This window comes from Neolamprologus brichardi, chromosome 4, assembly GCF_056152115.1.
Source record: "Neolamprologus brichardi isolate AB-2024 chromosome 4, ASM5615211v1, whole genome shotgun sequence".
Lineage (NCBI taxonomy): Eukaryota > Metazoa > Chordata > Actinopteri > Cichliformes > Cichlidae > Neolamprologus > Neolamprologus brichardi.
The window spans coordinates 15,059,794-15,080,155 of record NC_142107.1 but is presented as its reverse complement, the minus strand read 5'-3'; the positions used below and the strand labels follow the sequence as shown (position 1 = coordinate 15,080,155).

At 40.1% G+C, this 20,362-nt stretch overlaps 1 protein-coding gene across 1 annotated transcript in view; it reads right to left on the bottom strand.

Moving 5' to 3' along the window:
• Window positions 1–20,362, bottom strand: part of col5a3a (collagen, type V, alpha 3a) — a 47,557-nt gene that overhangs the window by 7,321 nt on the left and 19,874 nt on the right. Inside the window, exons 12-48 of the mRNA XM_035910902.2 lie at window positions 18,946–19,020; window positions 18,688–18,771; window positions 18,489–18,545; window positions 17,756–17,809; window positions 17,555–17,608; window positions 17,377–17,430; window positions 16,756–16,809; window positions 16,457–16,510; window positions 15,885–15,929; window positions 14,611–14,664; window positions 14,370–14,414; window positions 14,135–14,188; window positions 13,590–13,634; window positions 13,169–13,222; window positions 12,249–12,293; window positions 11,849–11,902; window positions 11,325–11,369; window positions 11,143–11,196; window positions 10,926–11,033; window positions 10,441–10,494; window positions 10,045–10,098; window positions 9,869–9,913; window positions 9,601–9,654; window positions 9,268–9,312; window positions 9,100–9,153; window positions 8,938–8,991; window positions 8,750–8,803; window positions 8,526–8,633; window positions 8,178–8,267; window positions 7,904–7,957; window positions 7,600–7,707; window positions 7,178–7,285; window positions 7,039–7,092; window positions 6,827–6,880; window positions 6,618–6,725; window positions 6,458–6,511; window positions 3,127–3,180 (exon numbers count right to left, since the gene is read on the bottom strand). Coding sequence (XP_035766795.2) covers window positions 3,127–3,180; window positions 6,458–6,511; window positions 6,618–6,725; window positions 6,827–6,880; window positions 7,039–7,092; window positions 7,178–7,285; window positions 7,600–7,707; window positions 7,904–7,957; window positions 8,178–8,267; window positions 8,526–8,633; window positions 8,750–8,803; window positions 8,938–8,991; window positions 9,100–9,153; window positions 9,268–9,312; window positions 9,601–9,654; window positions 9,869–9,913; window positions 10,045–10,098; window positions 10,441–10,494; window positions 10,926–11,033; window positions 11,143–11,196; window positions 11,325–11,369; window positions 11,849–11,902; window positions 12,249–12,293; window positions 13,169–13,222; window positions 13,590–13,634; window positions 14,135–14,188; window positions 14,370–14,414; window positions 14,611–14,664; window positions 15,885–15,929; window positions 16,457–16,510; window positions 16,756–16,809; window positions 17,377–17,430; window positions 17,555–17,608; window positions 17,756–17,809; window positions 18,489–18,545; window positions 18,688–18,771; window positions 18,946–19,020 — 2,295 coding nt within the window. The remainder of the gene's footprint in view (window positions 1–3,126; window positions 3,181–6,457; window positions 6,512–6,617; window positions 6,726–6,826; window positions 6,881–7,038; window positions 7,093–7,177; window positions 7,286–7,599; window positions 7,708–7,903; window positions 7,958–8,177; window positions 8,268–8,525; window positions 8,634–8,749; window positions 8,804–8,937; window positions 8,992–9,099; window positions 9,154–9,267; window positions 9,313–9,600; window positions 9,655–9,868; window positions 9,914–10,044; window positions 10,099–10,440; window positions 10,495–10,925; window positions 11,034–11,142; window positions 11,197–11,324; window positions 11,370–11,848; window positions 11,903–12,248; window positions 12,294–13,168; window positions 13,223–13,589; window positions 13,635–14,134; window positions 14,189–14,369; window positions 14,415–14,610; window positions 14,665–15,884; window positions 15,930–16,456; window positions 16,511–16,755; window positions 16,810–17,376; window positions 17,431–17,554; window positions 17,609–17,755; window positions 17,810–18,488; window positions 18,546–18,687; window positions 18,772–18,945; window positions 19,021–20,362) is intronic.

The following is a 20,362-nucleotide window of genomic DNA, read 5'->3' as shown; positions in this document are numbered from 1 at the left end:
GAACAGCTTGAACTGCAGCATCATAAAACAAGAGTGAGTTTCAAATATTCATCTGATTTTTGCAGCATTCTGCAGTATTTTGTGTTTGTTTGTCAGCAGTTTTCCCACAGAAGGCAGAAACTGGAACAACACAAGAAAATACTGTCAGATTTGCTGTGTGGATATTGTCTAAATCACAGAGGGTGGATATTGTATTTCTTCTCTTTCTGTCACTTGGTTTGTTTGTTTGTGCACGTATGTTATTATGCACACACATATGTCAGTGTACTTTGCCCTGTGTCTAGAGACAAACCCAGAAAAAAACATGTTTTTGGTAGAGTGCACAAGCCTGGGAGTTGAATACAGCCACGCACTACTACTGAACTCCTGCTGTCAACTGCTTTCCTCACATGCTGTCTCACCCCCATTTCACTCTTTCCCACTATTCCATGTACCGGTCCATTTATGGATCCAACCACCTCTGCACCGCTGTATTTCCAAGCTTCCTGTGATGAAGCAAAAGTGTGGCTCACATGCTTTTCTGCAACTTACTGCTAAATAATTGACTGGCATGAGAGGCTGTAGAGGGACGACCATTACTAGAGGTAAATATAACTGCCTCTCAAGGATAATAGTCTAATACTTCTTAATGATTCATAGAGCTGTAAATATAACTCTCTCCCAGGGATTATATCCTAATTCTATTTAATAATTCAAGTTTCAAAGGCAGCGTGGAAGGAAGTGCTGAAAAGAGACTGTATAGATGAAGGGCTGGAAAATACAAAGCATTGTGCTTTGTATTTCACCGCACGAGCTATTACATTGGTATTTTTGATAGTACTGTGTTTCTGTTATTTTAATGCTTGCACAAGGTGTGTGTTACTTCAGTATTTACAGACTACTTTTAAAATGTATTAAATGACAAAAATGTTAATGAAATCTTAATGACTAATTTTCCTAAAGGCCAGATCAAGAACAAAGAATAAATATTTTCAAAGCTCTGAAAATGATCTGAAAAGTTAAAGGATCATGGTACAATATGACAGAGTAATTATGAAAAGTAATGCACATCTATTCATCACGAGAGGCAAATTAGAATATCTGGTAATACTGATTATGCTGATTAGCATTACTAAATCAAGCAAACTGTGCTGGTGCATTTATTGTTTTAACTAATTTAACACTTGTTTCTTCACTTTGTGCATGTTCCAGTCCATGTTTTGCATGCATATGAACAGCTTTATAAACATTAAGACTAAGTCCTGAACAAAAATCTATCAGAGGATTTTGTAACCAAAAAAGATTTCAACTTTCAGGAGAAAATCATGAAGTGCCTGGAGCGGCTGGTCGAAGGTCACATCTGCTCCTCCCTCCCTGACACACTGGACCCTCTTCAGTTTGCCTATCGGACAAACAGAGCCACAGAGGATGCCATCGCCCTGGCAACGCACACCACCCTCACTCACCTGGAAAAAGGGAATACATATGCAAGGATGCTCTTCATCGACTACAGCTCGGCATTTAACACCATCATCCCCTCGAAACTTGCCATGAAGCTCGTCGACCTTGGGCTGGGAACACCGATCTGCAGATGGATTCTAAACTTCCTCACAAACAGGCCCCAGGTGGTGAGAGTTGGTAAGCACACCTCCTCACCACTCATCCTGAACACAGGTACGCCACAGGGTTGTGTGCTTAGCCCCCTCCTATATTCCCTGTTCACACACGACTGTGTTGCTAAACAAGAGTCCAACATCATCATCAAGTTTGCGGATGACACAACCATCATAGGCCTCATCACAGGCAATGATGAGACGGCCTATAGAGAGGAGGTGATGGCACTGTACGAGTGGTGCCTGGAAAATAACCTGACTCTCAACATCAGCAAAACTAGAGAGATGATAGTGGACTACCGGAAACGACCAGTCAGAGAACACCAGCCCATCCACATCAACGGTGTCAAGGTCGAAAGGGTCAGCAGCTTCAAGTTCCTTGGAATCAACATCACTGAGGACTTCTCCTGCACCCTTCACACAGACACTGCTATCCTCCTTTACTTCCTGAGGAGGCTGAGGAAGTTTGGCATGAACGCCAACATCACCTCAAATTTCTACAGGTGTGCTGCTTGCTGATGAGCTGCATCACAGTTTGGTACGGAAGCTGCTCTGCCAGCAGCCGTAAATCACTACAGAGGGTGGTGAAGGCAGCAGAGCACATCACTGGCACGAGGCTTCCTGCCATTCGGGACATTTATCTCCAGCGATGCCTCCGTAAAGCACACAGCATCATCAAAGACCACAGCCACCCAGCACATCAGCTGTTCTCCTTGTTACCATCTGGCAGACGTTACAGGAGTCTGTCTGCTCGGACTACAAGACTTAAAAACTGTTTTTACCACCAAGCCATACGACACCGCAACCACAACACTTAAACACACACAACACAGCACTCAGAAGCTACCCCGCAGCTTCACAAGTACTCTGTTTAATCTGCACTGGTCACTTCACTTTATTGTTATTGATATTTATATTTAAAAGTGCAATACTGTAATTTTCTGCTGCTCATTCCTGTGCAATATCCCATCTGCCCTCCCGTCATATTTCTTTTCAAGATTTTCTTATTTAAACACTAGTGTACATATATTTATATTTATAGATACATATATATTTAGTCATCTTTTCTCTTTTACCATGTCTCTCTAATATGTTGCTCCTTACTATTTTTCTATTTTTTTTATTATTTTATTTTATTTTATTATATTTTATTATATTTTCTCCTACTGTATCATGCTGCTGAGTGACTGCTGCTCGTCAAACACATTTCATTGCAATGTTGACCCTGTGCTAACTTGCATATGACAAATAAAACTGAAAACTGAAAACTGAAAACACCTCTGATATTAAAATAAAAATGAATTTAGATCATGCTCCACAATGAGTGCTTTGAGATTTTTCAAGACTGTGGGCAAGTGATGGAACTTGTAGAAAATATTACTTAATTTTAAATTATTTTACTTTTTGTACATGTATAGTTGTCTCTGTCTTTATGTGTATTGAAACTACCTTTGTAACAAATGTAGTATAATAGTGCAGTATTTATATCTAGGTATGTAATTAAAAAAGATATTTTAAAAAATGAAAAAACTACCTCTCCCCCAATTGGCCCTTGAGGACCGCGTGGACCCGGCTGTCCTGGAGGCCCCTGTGAAGACAGAAATGACATGTTTAACTAAAAGTTATAATGATAATAATAACAACAGAAATGCAGCTGAATGTAACTGAATGTAAGTAGTGCATTAGCTAGTGCTTTTGAATTTAAGTCCATGTTGAATTGTTAATGATATGGAACTAAGTATCTATGATTGCTATCGTAGTGACACGGTGAAGACATCCACACAGGTCAGACAGTTATCCTCAGTATGACACAGGCTCCGATTCGTTCTCAAATTCCCCAAACATCCTCTCTCATATTCTCTCTTATTAATAAGAAACATCTATCCTGTGATGCGCAAGACCATATTCTTCAAACCAGGGACAGCATGTGATTTGACTCTTCTGTGTTGCTCAAGAGAGCGCCAAGCAATTAATCCTAAATGTGCTCGGCTTCAGTTTCAGTTGAGTAGATGCTGAGACGCGCTCTGAATCACTCTGAAGTCTTGTGTTGTAAAGACACTGAAACAGAAAGACAGACAATCTGCCCAGAGAGAGACTATGTGGGACTAGAGGAAACACATATCCTTCTGGTGGAGAAATACTTCGGCATTAGGGGGAAGAATTCTGTGATCCGCGGCACTCACACATGAATGAAACTTCCCCACTGAGTCCTCAGCATCTCTCTTCTCTCCCTCTCTCTTGTTTTGGTTCCATTTTAATGCATTCCCTCCCTAATCTGGCTGTGGAGAAGAGGGGCTATAGAGAATCTTGTTGAGCGTGTGTTCATGGCTGACAGCGTTGTGAGATGACTGTCACAAAGGAGGATGCTCATTAGACGGCCAAGGCTGAGGCTAATCTGATTAGCAGCTGTCACACCGTCTTCCTGCTCACAATAAGAGCCCCGCCTCTTCCTTCCACTCCATTGCTCCACTGCCTCCTTTATGTCACTGCTTCTTTTTCTGTTTTTATTTATCTTATTTCTTTCTTTCACATACAGAATGACCTATTCATTTCCTGGGATAATCTTTCTTACACATGAAGCCAAGGTCTATTGAGTACTACTACTTTTCAATCTTGGCCTTAAATCACAGATTAAAAATGATCTAGCGATATTACAGGTTAATGCATTTAAATAGTTTTCTTTCTACTAATAATAATTATTTATAAAATATAACCAAATGCCCAAATTTACATGCCAGATTTTAATGACTGACCTGTCAGCATAACATTGACTGCTATGGAGCTAATGAGGGACTATAAGAAGTCTTAAGGATTGCTCATTTGTTAAGCGTGTCATTATGTCACTGCTGTGATATGTCTCTACTAAAATCTTTTGCTCGCTATGATATTGTGCATGCTGGCTCTCTGACACGGCTTACTGGGATCATTACCTGGAGCGGAACCGTAGTTAACATTATTAGTTTCACTTGTGCTTTTGCTGTTATGACAAGTCACACTGCCTGCGTATCAAAATGTCTGTTATTGGGAAAACACAAATATAGCTAGGTTTTCATAAATTCCTCCAAGGTGGAATTTGTCATTTATTACGGTTTTCAAGCATGTTTTAAGGGGAACACTACTGGAGGCATTTTCTTAAGCACTTGTCCACATGAGGTCCCAGAGCAGCTGGAGCTCAGCTATCACTGGCCAGGAGGTGTTGTACATCCTAGGAAGGTTGCCAGTCCATTGCAGGGACACATACAGTGATTCCCACTCACATCCATAAATAAAACCAATTTAGAATCACCACTTAATCTAATGTGCATTTCTTTCGACAGTGAAAGGAGACCAGTGTATCCACAGAAAACCTACACAAGCTTTGACAGAACAGCCTTATTTCAGGATGTAGTTGACTCCTCTTTAATTTGTGTGCATTTGGCTCACAATAAACTGGAAAAGCCAAGACTGGATTTTCTTTGGATAGCAGTCTTACCTCTTGTAAAAACATCAGCACTAATCACTGACCTCAGAAAAACCAGCCCCACTCAACAACACATCCCACAGTTTCAGGGTAGTAAATGTTAATGATTATCGGCAGAGGAAAGGGTGACTCACAAGTTTAAACCACAGCAGCAGATTCAGCACAGCTGGTGCTAATGAACTAAATAGGTAGTACTAATTAAAGCTCAGGTGGGGCGTCTGTGTACCAACTATTGACTGCAGATACCTTAAAACTGTGCAATACAAACACCAGAATCTTAAAAATAAAACAATTTTGCCTTCTTTGTTGTCTCATTAGAAGTCTTTTTTTTCCATAATAAGTAATTAAAAAAAAAATGTATATCCTAAAATAACATTTAGCTATTACATCTTTTCATTGGAGCTATCTCTCTAAAATAAAGGCATATTCTATTATACACTTACTGAATTTCATCACTTATTCTTTCTTTAATTCTTTTTATGTTTATTGTCCTGGAGAAAACTATCATACTCATAGCTATTCTATTATTTTCTATCCAGAAACAGAAATTATAACAAAACATAATGAACTAAATAGTGGTGCATTTTTTAATGAATTATTCTAATCTTGCCAGCTTTGTCTTTCCATCTCCTTTTAGTCCCACAGAAAGGGGATGGTATTTGTTGTTCTGCGGGAAAATGCAAAAGTAATAAGTCAAAAGGAATGCTGGGACCAAGAAAAAGCTGTTTCATTTGTATGAGCTGGGCAATAACTTCTATAATCTCACACAAAATAATGCTAATAAGACCATTTTCCTCCACTTATCCAACTCGGGGCTAGCGTGGGGCGGAAGCCTATCCCAGCTGTCATAGGACGAGATGAGGGTTACACGCTGGACATGCTAGACAGCCTGAAATTTGCACTCACACCTACAGCCAATTTAAAATCACCAAATAATATAACTCAGCTAATTGCATGTCTTTGCACTGGGATTCAAACCTTCTTGCTGTGAGGCGACAGTGATAACCACTGCACCACTGTAATGCCCAATTTCCTCATCATGGATGAGGAAAAATGTATATCATGTAAATGTGTAAAGTTACACACTATTTGCAAAGGCTACAGATCCTATGGTCTAATATCTTTCTTGTAAATAATTGTTTCCCATTACTAAATACATACATGTTTGAATTTCAAAGAGATTAAACTGTTCTTGATAAAGTGAAAAAATTAAAGAAACATATTTAAAGGTTTTTAGATGAAGTGAGAAATAGTGTTTAATATTGAAAAAGATTATGGGTAGTCAAAAAGATAATGATGCAAGATCTCAGAGAAGTGATGAGTCAGAAGCAACCTGAAAGCAGCAGTGGACCTAATGGACATGAGATGAATGATGTATGTGCTGAGATTGCTGTGGAGTATTCACCATTGAGCCAACATGCCCACTCTCTCCTTTCTCCCCTGGTGGTCCTGGCATTCCCTACAAAGAAGTATAGTGATAGGCATGAGAAGGGAAAGGAAATACTCTATTATAATTATGGAGACATAGTCACTCTTGAAATTCAGTGCTTTTTTTTTTTTTTTACCTGTAGTCCAGAAGGACCAGATCCTCCCTTAAAGCCTCTAGTTCCTTCATCTCCTTTTGCCCCATTCATGCCCTGCTGCCCACGAGGACCTGGTTCACCATCTGCACCCTAAAACAAACATAGACACAGACAAGTCCGCATTGCACAATTGCACAGATCAAGCCAACCTTTATGGGTTTTTTTTATTGTTTTTAAATTGTGGCACATACCAGCAGTCCTGGCTGACCCACAGGTCCTTGAATTCCAACAGGTCCTGGGGGTCCCTGTAAAGGAGCAGACTGATAGTTCAATACATATTTACTGATGGAAGAACACGATTAAAGGCTCAGGCTTTCTAAATTATGACAAATCATTCATAACCCTTTATCCCCCACTTCCTGATGATTCACAGTCATGCTTATACTTAAAAACGCATACTCACAGCTTCCCCTTTGTCTCCTTTGCTACCCTTCTGGCCTGTTACTCCTGTTTCTCCCTATCAAGGTAAGTGCAAACACATGAAAAACTAAGTCCAAAAATCAGCAAGAACAAAGGTTGCAAATGTTAGCTGTTCATTACACCTTGTCTCCATCCTCCCCTGGAGGCCCAGGAGGTCCTGCAGCCCCTGGCAGCCCTCTTGGTCCCAGTTCTCCATCACGCCCAGCTGGCCCTGGAGGTCCTTTCTCTCCCTAGCAAACAGATAGCAAAACAGCATATATCTATATTATATATTATAACTGTTATTCTCATTAAGCAACACGACACATTGATTAATGTGTCACACCAGGAAAAAAAACCCACTTTCAGGAAAGCAGACATAATCACACGTATATATATCCTCTCACTGTCTTCTTTACCTTTCTCCTGCTCTCTGGCTCATAATATCACATTCCAAAGTGAGAGCACACGTTGCTTATTACCCAGTGGTGGGAGGTGATTGTGCCATACGTGTTAGTGGACATTGTTGCGTAAGAAACAAAATTAACAATGTTCCAAATCTTACTGGCTCGCCTTTCTCTCCCATCGGCCCAGCAGGACCAACGCCGCCAGGGCGTCCTGGCTGGCCAATAGCGCCAGCCGGCCCAGCGGGACCCCTCTCTCCAGTGGAACCCTGGAAATAAGAAGAGATAGCGAGGTGAGAGAACTATATCACATGATTCACTATTTGATTTAACGCAACGGTCACGATCACTGGTCACCATGGAAACAGCCTCCTGCTTCATATGTCCTAGCATTCTATAAAACATAGCGGCAGAAAATGGAGCAGGGAATAGGATGGGAAAGCAATTTCAACAAATTAGACGTACAATAGGTCCAGCGACACCTGGTAGGCCTTCTCCCCCCTTCAAACCTGCAGGACCCTGGAGACACAGAAACAAACAGCCTTCACAATCCTGGGACAACAAATCTTTTTACACCTTTAATTTGCAAAATTCTTAACTTGAGATCTAAAGGCAATCACATGAATTAGAGTACCTATAGTAAATGTAAGTACTCTAATTTAGTGCAAAAACCTGACTCATCAATTGCTGTTAGCAGTCAGCACAGTATAGATATTAGGTATATGAAAATATTTGTTACTGTTTGGCCAGGCGTCCCTCTGCTCCCTCTGAAGCCTTTAAGCCCAACAGGGCCACTCTTCCCAAGGGCACCTGATGGACCTGGGTCTCCCTAGAAAGAGCAAATAATTGGCCTTCATATACCAACCAGACAGTCACACCAAGGAAGAACATTTATCACTTATAGGCCATCATACACTCGAAACTGTCTGGTTTCATGTGTTGTTTATTAGAAAATTAGAGGACAGGATGAGATCCAAGAGATATTCTGGCAGTGCTGAGAGAGTCTTTGGGCTTTATCTAATATAACAGTGATAAGGCAATACTGGTAGGTGATTATGAGCCAAACATCATGATGAAAAGTACTCACCTTGGCACCCTCTTTTCCGGCAGTTCCTGGTAAACCATGCTCACCTGGTGGCCCTGGTGCACCTGGATGGCCTCTATCTCCTGTTGGTCCTGTCTCACCAGATTTGCCCTAAAAGCAACCATAGCATACAGCACATAGCAGATGGTAGTTAGTTATTGTAGATGTCATTTGTGAAAAACATCCAGTTTATTAAAAATTGAATTAAAAATTGTTGATTTTCTTACCTGTGGTCCAACCACACCCGGGGGGCCTGGGGGCCCATTCTTTCCTTGGAAGCCCTACAGAAAAAGAAAAGTGATAGTTGTGACCCTCTGTCACAACTGAGAGGAGCTGATCCTTTTATATGATGATTGATTATCAAAAGGCATTGTTTTTTTTATCAATTGTTTACAGTAGATCAAAAGTGACTCACTGGTTCTCCCCTCTGACCTGGATGGCCTGGTATTCCATCCTTTCCAGGTGGACCCTGCAAAAGAAGAATTTTCTGATATGACTATAATAAACAAATCATCAAAGGTCAATATAAATATTGGGTAAAGTAAACCAAAGGACAAACACATTTTAGCCCACTCACATTAGGACCTTTAGGTCCTGGTTCACCGTGTCTTCCCTGTGGTCCTCGAGGACCCTAACAGATAAGGCAGGTTATCAAAACGTAGCTATGATGCCAAGATTTCACACACAAAATATTATTTAGGTCCTAAATGTATCATATTTATTATGAAGTAGTTAAAAACATTACCTGTTCTCCAGGGGACCCTGGAGGACCATCTTGTCCAGCAGCACCCTAACAAATGAAGCAAAAGGCAAATGAATGTATAGCTAGAAATCAGACACTCAAACATTTTTAGTTTTCGGACTGCCAACAAATTATTAGCTTTCCCAAATTGCTCTTTGAGGGTGAGAGTATGAATTGAAGTATCCCCTTCTAGACCGTAGCGTGCCAGATGGCCTGCCATCAAGGATTGCAAAGCAACAACCAGTTTGCACTTTGTCAAAGCATTAATCCATGAGTTAGCCAGGTGTGTGTAAATGTGTGCATGGACATAATCTTTGTTTATGACACTACATGTACCTTTTCTCCAGGCTTTCCCGTTGGTCCCTTTCCTCCTCTTCCCCCGCGGGCTCCCTATTGGAAAACAAACAGCAGGCTTATTAGCACATTGATAAATTATCAGGAGGTGGAAGACAAATATGTTGTAATATGAAAACATTGTGGTGATGTAACCGTGTGAGTCACAAGTTATCACATTGATATACCATATATAATTAGACTGAGTATACTTGGGTTTCTATATTAAAATAAAATGGTGTGTAGGCAGGGCACCTAAAGCTGTACTCACAGTAGGACCTCTTTGCCCACCGGTGCCTTGCTGACCAGCTGGGCCCTGCATTGTAAAGGGTAACAAGTATTCATCAGTCAGTTACTTCAATACATATCCCCTACATAATAAATGTAAATGCATATCGTGTGAAAGTCAGAATGTAATGTGTATTAAAATGTTCATATAGCTCTCACCCTTCGTCCTTTCTCTCCTGGGACCCCGGCCACACCAGGGAAGCCAAGTGATCCCTGGAGACACAAGTAGAGGTTAATCAGCCTCAGCCCTCCATTTATCAGACATCACCCCTAATGTCTCATTAACTTATAATTAACTACTGTATCAAATTAAAGCAAATCTAATCCATGAGCTCAACACAGCCTTAAACACACCATTCATCAACATGTAATGAATTGATGTCACTAATGAACTATAAATAAAATAGCCTTTTTTTAATATGCTATTCATCATCCTTTATTTTTAATCAGACAGGAAACAGTCGAGCCAGTGACACACATCTTTCTTCTTAAAGCTCTGATAAAGGACCAGGGGATACATTAACTGATCATAATAGCCCATCAACACTAAATCACCTTAGGACCTTGTCTTCCTGGGTATCCTGGCAAACCGGGCACTCCAAGGTTACCCTGGAGAGAGAAAAGACAAAAAATAGAGAAGTAAGAAATAAGGCAAGTATTAAATAGAAAAACCCATAACCAGTCAAGATATTTATAATGTACTCCACATTATTATTGTGCCAAACCAGCAAGCAATGTCTGTATTACTGCATAAAGTGACGACATAAAGATTAATAGCTAATACATGCACACCGGTGCAGTGGCAATTTCACCTCAGGACTGGGGTATAATGCATCGTAATAAATGTAAGGCCATTAAAATCCATATGTTCAGTATTTTTGTGAAATTTTAAACTGTGATTTTATAGGAAAGCGTTGTCATTAAATAACTGAAAAGTAAGCAAAACTAATCCATAACTTCGCTGCTCAGTTAGAAACAAGTTTTCTTCTTTGGCAGTCTTGAAGAAAAATGTTTTTTTTGGGTTTTTTTAATAGCTCCACCTTCTCTCCAGATATCCCTGAAGCACCAGTATCTCCTATGAGTCCAGCTTGACCCTTTAATCCCTCTGGTCCATCTTCTCCACGAGGACCAGGAGCTCCATTATCACCCTGAAGTCATGAATGAGAGCAGAAAGCAAGTAAGAAAAATATATCTTAGTCAAAAGACAATAACTAAGAGAAAACAACATAGAGGCTTGTTATTAGTTGTCACTCTCACCATGTCTCCCTTGACACCCATGTCACCCTTGAACCCAGGGAAGCCATCTTCTCCCTGTCATTCATTGTGAAGTGGTAATAACTGGACTTTAAACACCATCATAACGATAAAATTTGTCAAGTGTCCTTATAGTTGCAATCCATTGTTTGAGCACTAGCAGAAAAACAATCTATGTCACTCACTTTCTCTCCTTTGCTCCCCTTTAGACCTCGAACTCCATCTGCTCCCTTTGAAAAACAAAAACATCCAGTTTAAGAAAACTAAGAAACCAACATTCAAGAAAAAAAACCTCTGGGCTTTATATAGTATGCAACTCACCTGTATTATCAGAAATGAATCAACTTAAAATAAAACAACTGTAAATCTCTATTGATTTTCTCTTTACATAAAATTGATCCAGTTTCCAGCAGTTATTGGCATTACATTCATTTCATGGTAAAAAATCCAACAAGGGCTTCCCCCTGGAGGATTTAACAAACCCAAACCCAAGCAGAAAGCCTTTCTAAGATAACTTCATATTTTATTCCACTCTTTCAAAAGCATAGTCAGTCAAAATGGACTACTTTACTACTGTATGTAACTTTTGTTCTATCTGTCAAATGCTTCTCATTTGGCTATTGGCAGTCCCCTTGAGAACTAAGGTGCTCTCCCTCCATGTGTCACCTGTCAGTCATAGACTCACGTAGCTTGTCCATCATTGTCTCACCTTTACTCCCCGAATCCCTGGGTAACCAACTGGTCCCTGAGCCCCTGGTAAACCCTAAATGAAAAAATAACATTACTATAGTGCTCTTTTTAAAATAAGAAGTAGCCACCAAAGAGGCAATTCTCTTATTAGATATGGATAAACAATGCACTCAGTGACTTTTTCTCTTGTCAGACAAAAAGGAAACAAGACAAGCAGATGAATCTGAGTGCATGCTGCGTACACTAATGGACTTGGGCTTTTTTATAATAAAGATGGCATCGTTGGGACACAATGATCATAATGATAAGCCTTAATGTTAATACACAGATGTAGATTTGGAAAAAAAAATATGACATTGGCATTTTAATATCTTGATCCATTACTGCTATAGACAAGCTTCAGACATGCAGATACCCACTTGGATGCCTTTTTCTCCTGGGGGGCCCTCTCTTCCTGGGTGACCCTAAGCAGGAACAAAAGTACCCGTTTGACTTATCAGTAAAATACATGATTATTATATCACCTCAACATAGGAATTTCTGTTTGAAAAGTGAAAAACAGGAAGCTGCATCAGGGCTGAGAGTGAAGCACCATAATATCTCACCAAGTTTTGCCAAAAAGTAATACAAGAACCATTATGTATAAAAATGTGTTTGACTTCCATCTAAAATTAATCCTAGTAAATGAGAAAAGCTTCACTGTGAAATGTCTTTTATTCAAAATGCCTTGCCTTGGATCCTTGGATCCATTTCAGAAAATGCCTCCTATGTCCCCTTACCGGCAAACCACAGAAAGTGTAGGTTAGCCAATTTAATCCTTGCCTACTTTTCTGCATTGTGTGTGTGTGTGTGTGTGTGTGTGTGTGTGTGTGTGTGTGTGTGTGTGTGTGTGTGTGTGTGTGTGTGTGTGTGTGTGTGTGTATCTACATACAAACAGCTGTATGCATACACAGTTTGCTTAATTGGCAAGGCAAGGCAAGTTTATTTATATAGCACAATTCAACAACAAGGTGATTCAAAGTGCTTTACAGAGAAATTAAAAAATAAAAACCTATAAAAAGGATGATTTAAAATGGAAAAAAAAGAAGTTTTAGAATTTAAACTTAAAAATGAAACAGATGCAGTGGGCAAACAACTCTCTCTGTTTCATAAGCTAATATCTTTGTCTAGATACTATTAAAAATTAATAAATAGGCTTATTTATTAAAATCTGTACATAAATGCTATGTTTAAACTGATTGCAGTACATCAGCTGATGGTGACTGGTGCATTATCAGTAGAAAATTCTGATACTGAATATAAAAAGATGTGCACAGACACAGGTTTGTGTGTTACTTACGGGAGGTCCGTCAATGCCTGGCAGTCCCTGCATGCCTTGTTTCCCCTGGGGACCCTGTATGGGACATAAATAGGTATCAATACTAGAGTCAAGCGTCAGATGCATAACACCTCAACTCATCACTGAGTGAACAAAATTTCCACTTTGCTGCTACATATTGTATTTGTGACCAAGTCTTTATTATTTCTTTTATTAGTCTGGCTTTATGATGTGCAGCACCCAAGGCTGTCCCAGGTGTCTGTTATGCCTGTGTGTGTTTCTTGTGTATTGATTTCTTGTCTAGCTCCACCTTGCCTGAATGGGAGCCAGAAGTTGCTTGGTCATATTCCCCTGTTCAGCCTGTCTCCTTTGAGTGTGTGATGTCAGGGTTCATAAGGGCACAGCTTTAATTTTGAAATTAAGTGAGAGACATGCTACCTACCTTCTCTCCTGGCAATCCAATGGGACCCTGAGGCCCAGGCAAGCCCTACACCAAAACAAAGCATCAATCAAGTTAAGTGTTGCGTTTAGGAGACGGCTGGGAGCCTAGATTTGCATGACTCTGTGTTTTTTAATATGGCGCATTTATGTAAGAGCCGTAAATAATAATATGATCTATCTGAAAATATGACAAACACTTCTTTACATGACTGTAATGTCATTGACTGCATTTTAAAATGACACTTTGTTGCTGTCGGGTACAAAATGTTGTTTCTACTGAAACAGTCCTTTCATTAACTAACAAAACAGCCTCTTATATTGAATCCTTTATTGAGTCATGCAAATGTATAATTAATTTTCATATGCCCAAAAGGCCAAATATACTTTTTAAACCTAGAGAAGAGCAAGTAAACCTTGAGATGGAGTAACAATGCAAAGAAACAAGTCTTCATGCACAGAAAAAGAGTTTCTAAATGCATTCTCGATGCCAACTGTGTAACACTGAGGTGATTAACTCTCAAAGTAACTTTTCTGATGATGAAATACCTGCACTCCAGGATTCCCCTGTTGACCTGGGGGGCCCATCTCTCCAATTGGACCCTAAGAACAAGAAACCCTGGTGATCATACAGTCTGTCCTCTCATGATCTTGGTCCAATGACATCACATGACTGGTTAATATTTCCATTAGCAGTTAAACCTAAGTTGCTATGATTTTTCTAGTGTAAATAAAGCCAGTAATCATTGGTACATAATAGTAGGTTTGCGAAGATGTGACTGACCGGGTTGCCCTTTGACCCTGGTACTCCATCAGTTCCTTGAATTCCCTGACAAAAAATGCATGTCAATAAATGTTAGAAAACGGCAAATTTAATGTCAAAGTTTAATCAAAATATGGAGATAGTTCGACAGTTTTCTTGTCCATCTTAGAAGCATATCGATGATTCATGCACTAGAGAGGCCTTTATAGAGTTGAAGCAGCTGAATAGCTTTGATCCTGTAATTCAGTCGATGTTGACTTACCGGTTGCCCAGGTGGGCCAGGTGGCCCCCTTGGCCCAACAAGACCTCGAGGACCCTGGAGACAAAACACAGCAAATAGTCAGCAGCTAGCCTGCATTCATGATGAGACTGAATGAGAGTGGAATACTAAATCATGAATAAAAACTAAGGAGAGGGAGAAAAACAAGGAGAGACATAATATACTTTGGTGTGTGTGTGTGCATGCATCTGCTTTGTATGTGCTAGCCGCGGAGACTGTGCTAGCCTGTTAGCATGAGTGTGTTTGTGTGCTCTGTTTTTGTCAGCCTCCCTCTTTGTAGGCTGGCCAAGCCACCTGTTCCAAAGCCACATCTGTGATCTCCTGGGAAGTGATTGATATGGAAATATAATCATTCAGGCCAGGATTTTATCTCTTCTCTCTCCTACTCTCTCTTTCCACTTTCCTCACTCCATCTCTCTTATCTCATTCACCGCCAAACAAATTTCTGTCTTGTGTTTGTCTCTTATTGTGTCACTTTTTCTATCTTCCTCGCTCTCATCAACAGTTAAATCCTCTCCTCTCCTACGGCTTTGTAGTTGAGCACAGTTTTCCCAACATGTCTTACTGCGCTCCGTTTCTTCCTGCACTCAGTGATCCATTTGGAGGGACAGAACCCTGCTGAGCCCTAACCTCATCTACGGGGAGAAAGACAGTGTGACTCATAACCAATTAACCAATGTTCACTGCAGATGCACAAAAACGACAGCCTCTTCAGTGGTGCTGTTAAAATCTTTCAGGGATCCTATAGTAATCTCTAGGTATAATCTCTATGACAGAACTAGAATGCTATACCTTTGTATTTGAGATGCCTTTTTTCAGTGACCTTTTCGCTTATAATGCAAAGGTGAACCCTGTGACAGTGTTACTTTAATAAGGTGTGACTGTCCTAGTGTTTTTAACTAGGCGCTATTGTTCAGTGTTTCTGTACATGAGAAATACAAGCAGCACAGTTTATACTTGTGTAAGTTCTGCTGTATGCTTTGGGCAGAAACTTCAGTCAACTGCTAAATAAAGTAATCACCGGCAATCCCCTCTGGGTTTGCTGGAGAAATCGGTTTCTGTTTTAGTCGTTTTTTGTTTTATTTCTGTATTAAAGAGCGTTTAAAGCACAGACTAGATTAATGCATCCTTTGAATCAAGAATTTGTCCCGTCGAGGAACACTACAAAATAAATATTTTCGTTAGAGACATGCTGTGATGTGTAACTACATATATAAACAATATCACATTTTATTTTTCTGTATGTGGATACTCACAGGTTCGCCTGGTTGCCCTCGTGGCCCAACAGGTCCATTAGATCCCTAAAATAAAAGGAAGGACACACATTCGACACAGATTTTGTGTGCCTTTCTTACTCAACCTTAGGCAGGGATACATTTATATCCCCAGAGACATAATCTGTGGAAATAGCTCATTAAAGAAATTCACTGCCTGACAGATAAGGCTCAACTATCTTTGAGCAAAGACTAATAGACCGCCCTCTCAAACCTTACCCGCCAGCTTGCATAAATGGATACTATCCTGACAGAGCTTCTATCTTTCATATTTTCAATTCTATTGCAGGGTTGTATTACTAGCTTTTTTATGTATTTTGCAAACGAAGTTACCAAATGAACTCAGGCTAGCCAAGCGGAAATAAAAAAAAGCAGGAAGTTATAATATAGACCTTTCATCTACTGTGAAGTCTGCTTCGATATGTCCTGGTTAACTGAATAAATGGTTTTATTTAATGCTCTGTGAAGACCTTCCCTTTAACTTTCCATAACAGAAAAATTAGAAAAACTATTTTCAGCGTGAAATTAAATTTTGAGAGGCATTGCACACTTACCCTCTCTCCTGGTTCCCCCACAGGCCCCTGAGGACCAAGCTTTCCTCTGTCCCCCTACAAGAAAAAAGCATTAGCGACAAGCCGCAAGATGTTTAGGTATGTTCTGTTTATAGCGAATGCTTTTTTTAGTGCACCCTGTCATCACAGAAGTCACAACAACCATTACGGTCACATAATGGAAATAAACATCTGCTATACGATGTGTAAGGTATTCATGCATGCTATGTTATCATGTTGGTGTCTGAATGACTAAGTGCTTGAAGTACAGTGACTGTATCAAGTAGCCAAATGTAACTCACTCTGTGCCCCTTGTTTCCTGGGAGACCTGGGAGGCCGTCAAAACCCCTGTCGCCCTGCAAAGTAATAGAGAACCAAGTGCATTAAACCCTGAAACACACACATATGGTAATGTGTAAACATTAGCAGAATTGTAGTGAAAGTCTCCCCTGGCAGAGCCTCCCATCTGCTCAGAGTGTGCATCGGGAAGAGAAAGTGTGAAGATTAGCTGTAGGTCTGCTAAAATGCTTGCTTTGACTGATAAAGACTCTGCTGTTCTGTCAGACACATCAGGGAAGACTGAGTTATTTGCTAAGCGCTTCCTGCAGCTCTTATATATTGAGTTGCCTTGTTGTCAGTAACGTATAATAAGCTGGGGGACACTCAACACCTAAAGGCTTACTCTTGCAAGTGGAGATAGTTTGTTATTGTTTAAGACCTAAACATGTGTGTTACTGTGTTCATGGAAACAGGACAATGAATTCAAGTAAAGTTAACAGGAACAACAATAATATCATCCTACAACTTACAATGCAGCATTCACACAAACACACAATCTAAACGAGATTGTAGAAGAGCCAAATGTGTGTGTACTGGGTGTAGCTCATTTGAAGGGCAGTTCAGTATAATTACAAAAAACTCACCTTTGTGCCAGTTTCACCTGGAACGCCACGACCACCGTCCGCTCCAGCACGGCCCTATGAGATACAACATCCAGATCTGATTCACCGTAGGCCACTCTACACTACAAAATACTTTTTACACAAGCTGTAGACATAAATGTTTTCAGCACTTAAATGTCCAATATTTAAGATATCTCACCCTCTTGCCTGGCCTCCCATTAATTCCAGGGAAGCCTGGCAACCCGCGTGGTCCCTTCATGACAAATGAAGAGAGCAAGACAAATAGGAAAAGGTGTTAAAAGGAAGGCAAGAGGACAAATGGAAATCAATACCATGACAAAAAAGACAAAGAGGCTATAATCCAAGGTAGGCGTGAGGTAAAAATTATGTCTAGTCTTACAGCAGAGCCACTTTCTCCACGTTCTCCTTTGAGCCCAGAGGAACCTGGATTACCCTGGGAAATAAAAGGTCATGCATGACATGACAAAGAGGGGAAACTCAACTTTTTCAAATGTATATACACGTATGGTAAATGGACTGGTTCTTATATAGCGCTTTTCTACTCTGTCCGAGCACTCAAAGCGCTTTATACAGCTAATTCATTCAACCAATCACACCCATTCACACAAGCACTTCTAAGCATCTAACATTCATACACATTCACACTCCGATAGATGCATCGGAGTGCAACATGGGGTTAGTATCTTGCCCAAGGATATTTGGCATGCAGACTGGAGCAGCCTGGGATTGAACCACCGACCTTCTGGTTAGTGGCTGATCCGCTCTGCCACCTGAGCTACAGCCATCCCCTAACGTATACAAACATACTCCTCAAATATAGACCCAAACCAAAAAATTAAGAATGAACTGAAAATAAATCATCTAAAAATTGTTTCATTTTTCCATCTCTTGTTTTTTTTTGGTTGTTTTTTGTTTGTTTGGGGTTTTTTTTGGAAATACAGACAAATTTCTCAATTTAAATATACAGAGCAAGCGTAATGATGAGGTTAGGGTGGGAAAGAGAGACATGAGATTGAGCTTGGTCAGATAGAGTTTAAAGCTGGGGGTAGAGGACGTAGGAGCCCTTGAGATATGATGCAAATTTGATAAAGGTCAGAGAGCAAGATTCATACCAATGGGCCCGGTCGCCCTGTAAGACCAAGCGGGCCTGGAGGCCCCCTGAGTGACATCTGAAAGAAAAACAACATTATGCTTTATGTAAGCTAAAGAAGGTACCTACTGACTTGCTACATGCTACAAAATATTCTGATGGAGAACTAAATCTCAGTATGCTGTAATGTTGTATTGTGAATTTGCTTCTTTGAACTATACCTTGGCCTGTTGCAATATAGCTTGTGCTTGGGCCTGCTGGGGGGACACCACTGGGCCCTTCTGGGAATCACCTCCAAACTGAAACTGGAGGCAATGACAAGCAGAAGTCACTACTCACTGACTCACTCAGATTTCCCAAGCATAAAGCTAGTTCAGTCACACAGCCCCCCCTTGTGGTCTTACCACTACACCACATGTGGAAAAAGTGTATTCTTTGTGCGTTTGCGTGGGCATGTTTCAGTGTGTTTAAGGTCTTACTGGTAGCATTAACAGTGTTCCTGGAGGGCCTGGAATCCCGTCAGCCCCGGAAAGACCAGGCCGTCCTGGGGGACCCTGAAAAGTGAAGACAGGAAAGGGATGAAAAATAGCTTGACATCAAGCATAAGAGTGAGTGAGTGAGATTGAGAGAGTAGAGATTGAGAGAATTTTAAGAGGATGGGTTTTGTTTTTAAGATTAGGGGTTAAAATGTCACAAGATCCAGTTGTGACTTAGCTTGTGAAATGAAGGCAAGTCAAGAAGATGTCCTGTGAAATCATGAAAGTTCAATGGTGTGTACAGCATATCACTGGGAGAAAGTAAGAGAAACACTTGGAAGCTAGATGAAGAGGAAAACAATCCACTCTTTGAAAAAAAAATGTTGCTCTGTTTCTACAGCTTGTCTCACAAACGCACACATGCACATCCACACACAAGACTTTACATTCTGTATACACATTGTGTGAGTTGTTTTATATTTTCTGACTACTGAATGAATATTTTAATAAATCAATGATATTTTTCCAAATGTTGCCTTTAGTCTTGAATTTTTAAACCATTTCCAACAGTGACACATAATTAGAAATATTTACAATTGAGCTTTTGCTCAATTTTGCTTATAACAACACGCTCAGAATAGCCAATAAAATACGTGTTAATGATTTGCTGAAGTATATGTCGACAAAGTGGACTTGAGTAAGTGTTATATAGTGCATTAAAGATAATGTCCGTGTAAGTCTATGTCAAAGCAACGCTGGAGCACAAACATCAGTAGAGTATCACCATAATGCTTTTCACATCTTCATTTGTAATACTTAGAATAAATGTTAAGCTATCCAAAAGCATTATATGTGATAAGTAAAGATCTGATAAGTAATCTGTGAAGAAGAAGGGTTGTTGCATTTGCATTAGGCTATTAAAATAATCCAGTAAATATTCTATCTCTACAAAAGTGTCAAATTATCCTGTGATAGGAATAAATGTAATACCAAATAACTGTTCAGCTGCAGTTCCTCAAAAGATCAAGCCAAGGTGAACACTAAGGTGGAGGAATGTTGTTAGTGCTGCTTGTCAGTTTGCCTTTGTGGCATTAAGATTCAGGTGTGACTGCAAGATAATTTTCCTTCGTGGTTGCAGTAGCATTTATTCATCCACTCAATTTGTTTTTTTCTGCTACTCATGCTAATCACAGAGCATCTGCTGGTGTCTCTGTATGTAATTTGGCATATTTTCTATGATGAATCATAGACAACAACATTTGTGAGCCAAAATGAATCCCTGAACTCCTGCAGGTTCATTTCAGCAAGCCAGGACATCTTGATCCTGCTGATGTGTTTCACATTAAGGTCACAGTTAAATTCAGAGTTGAGTCTCACAGGTGATGGAAAAGACTGAGGTCAAACTAATTCACCCTACATT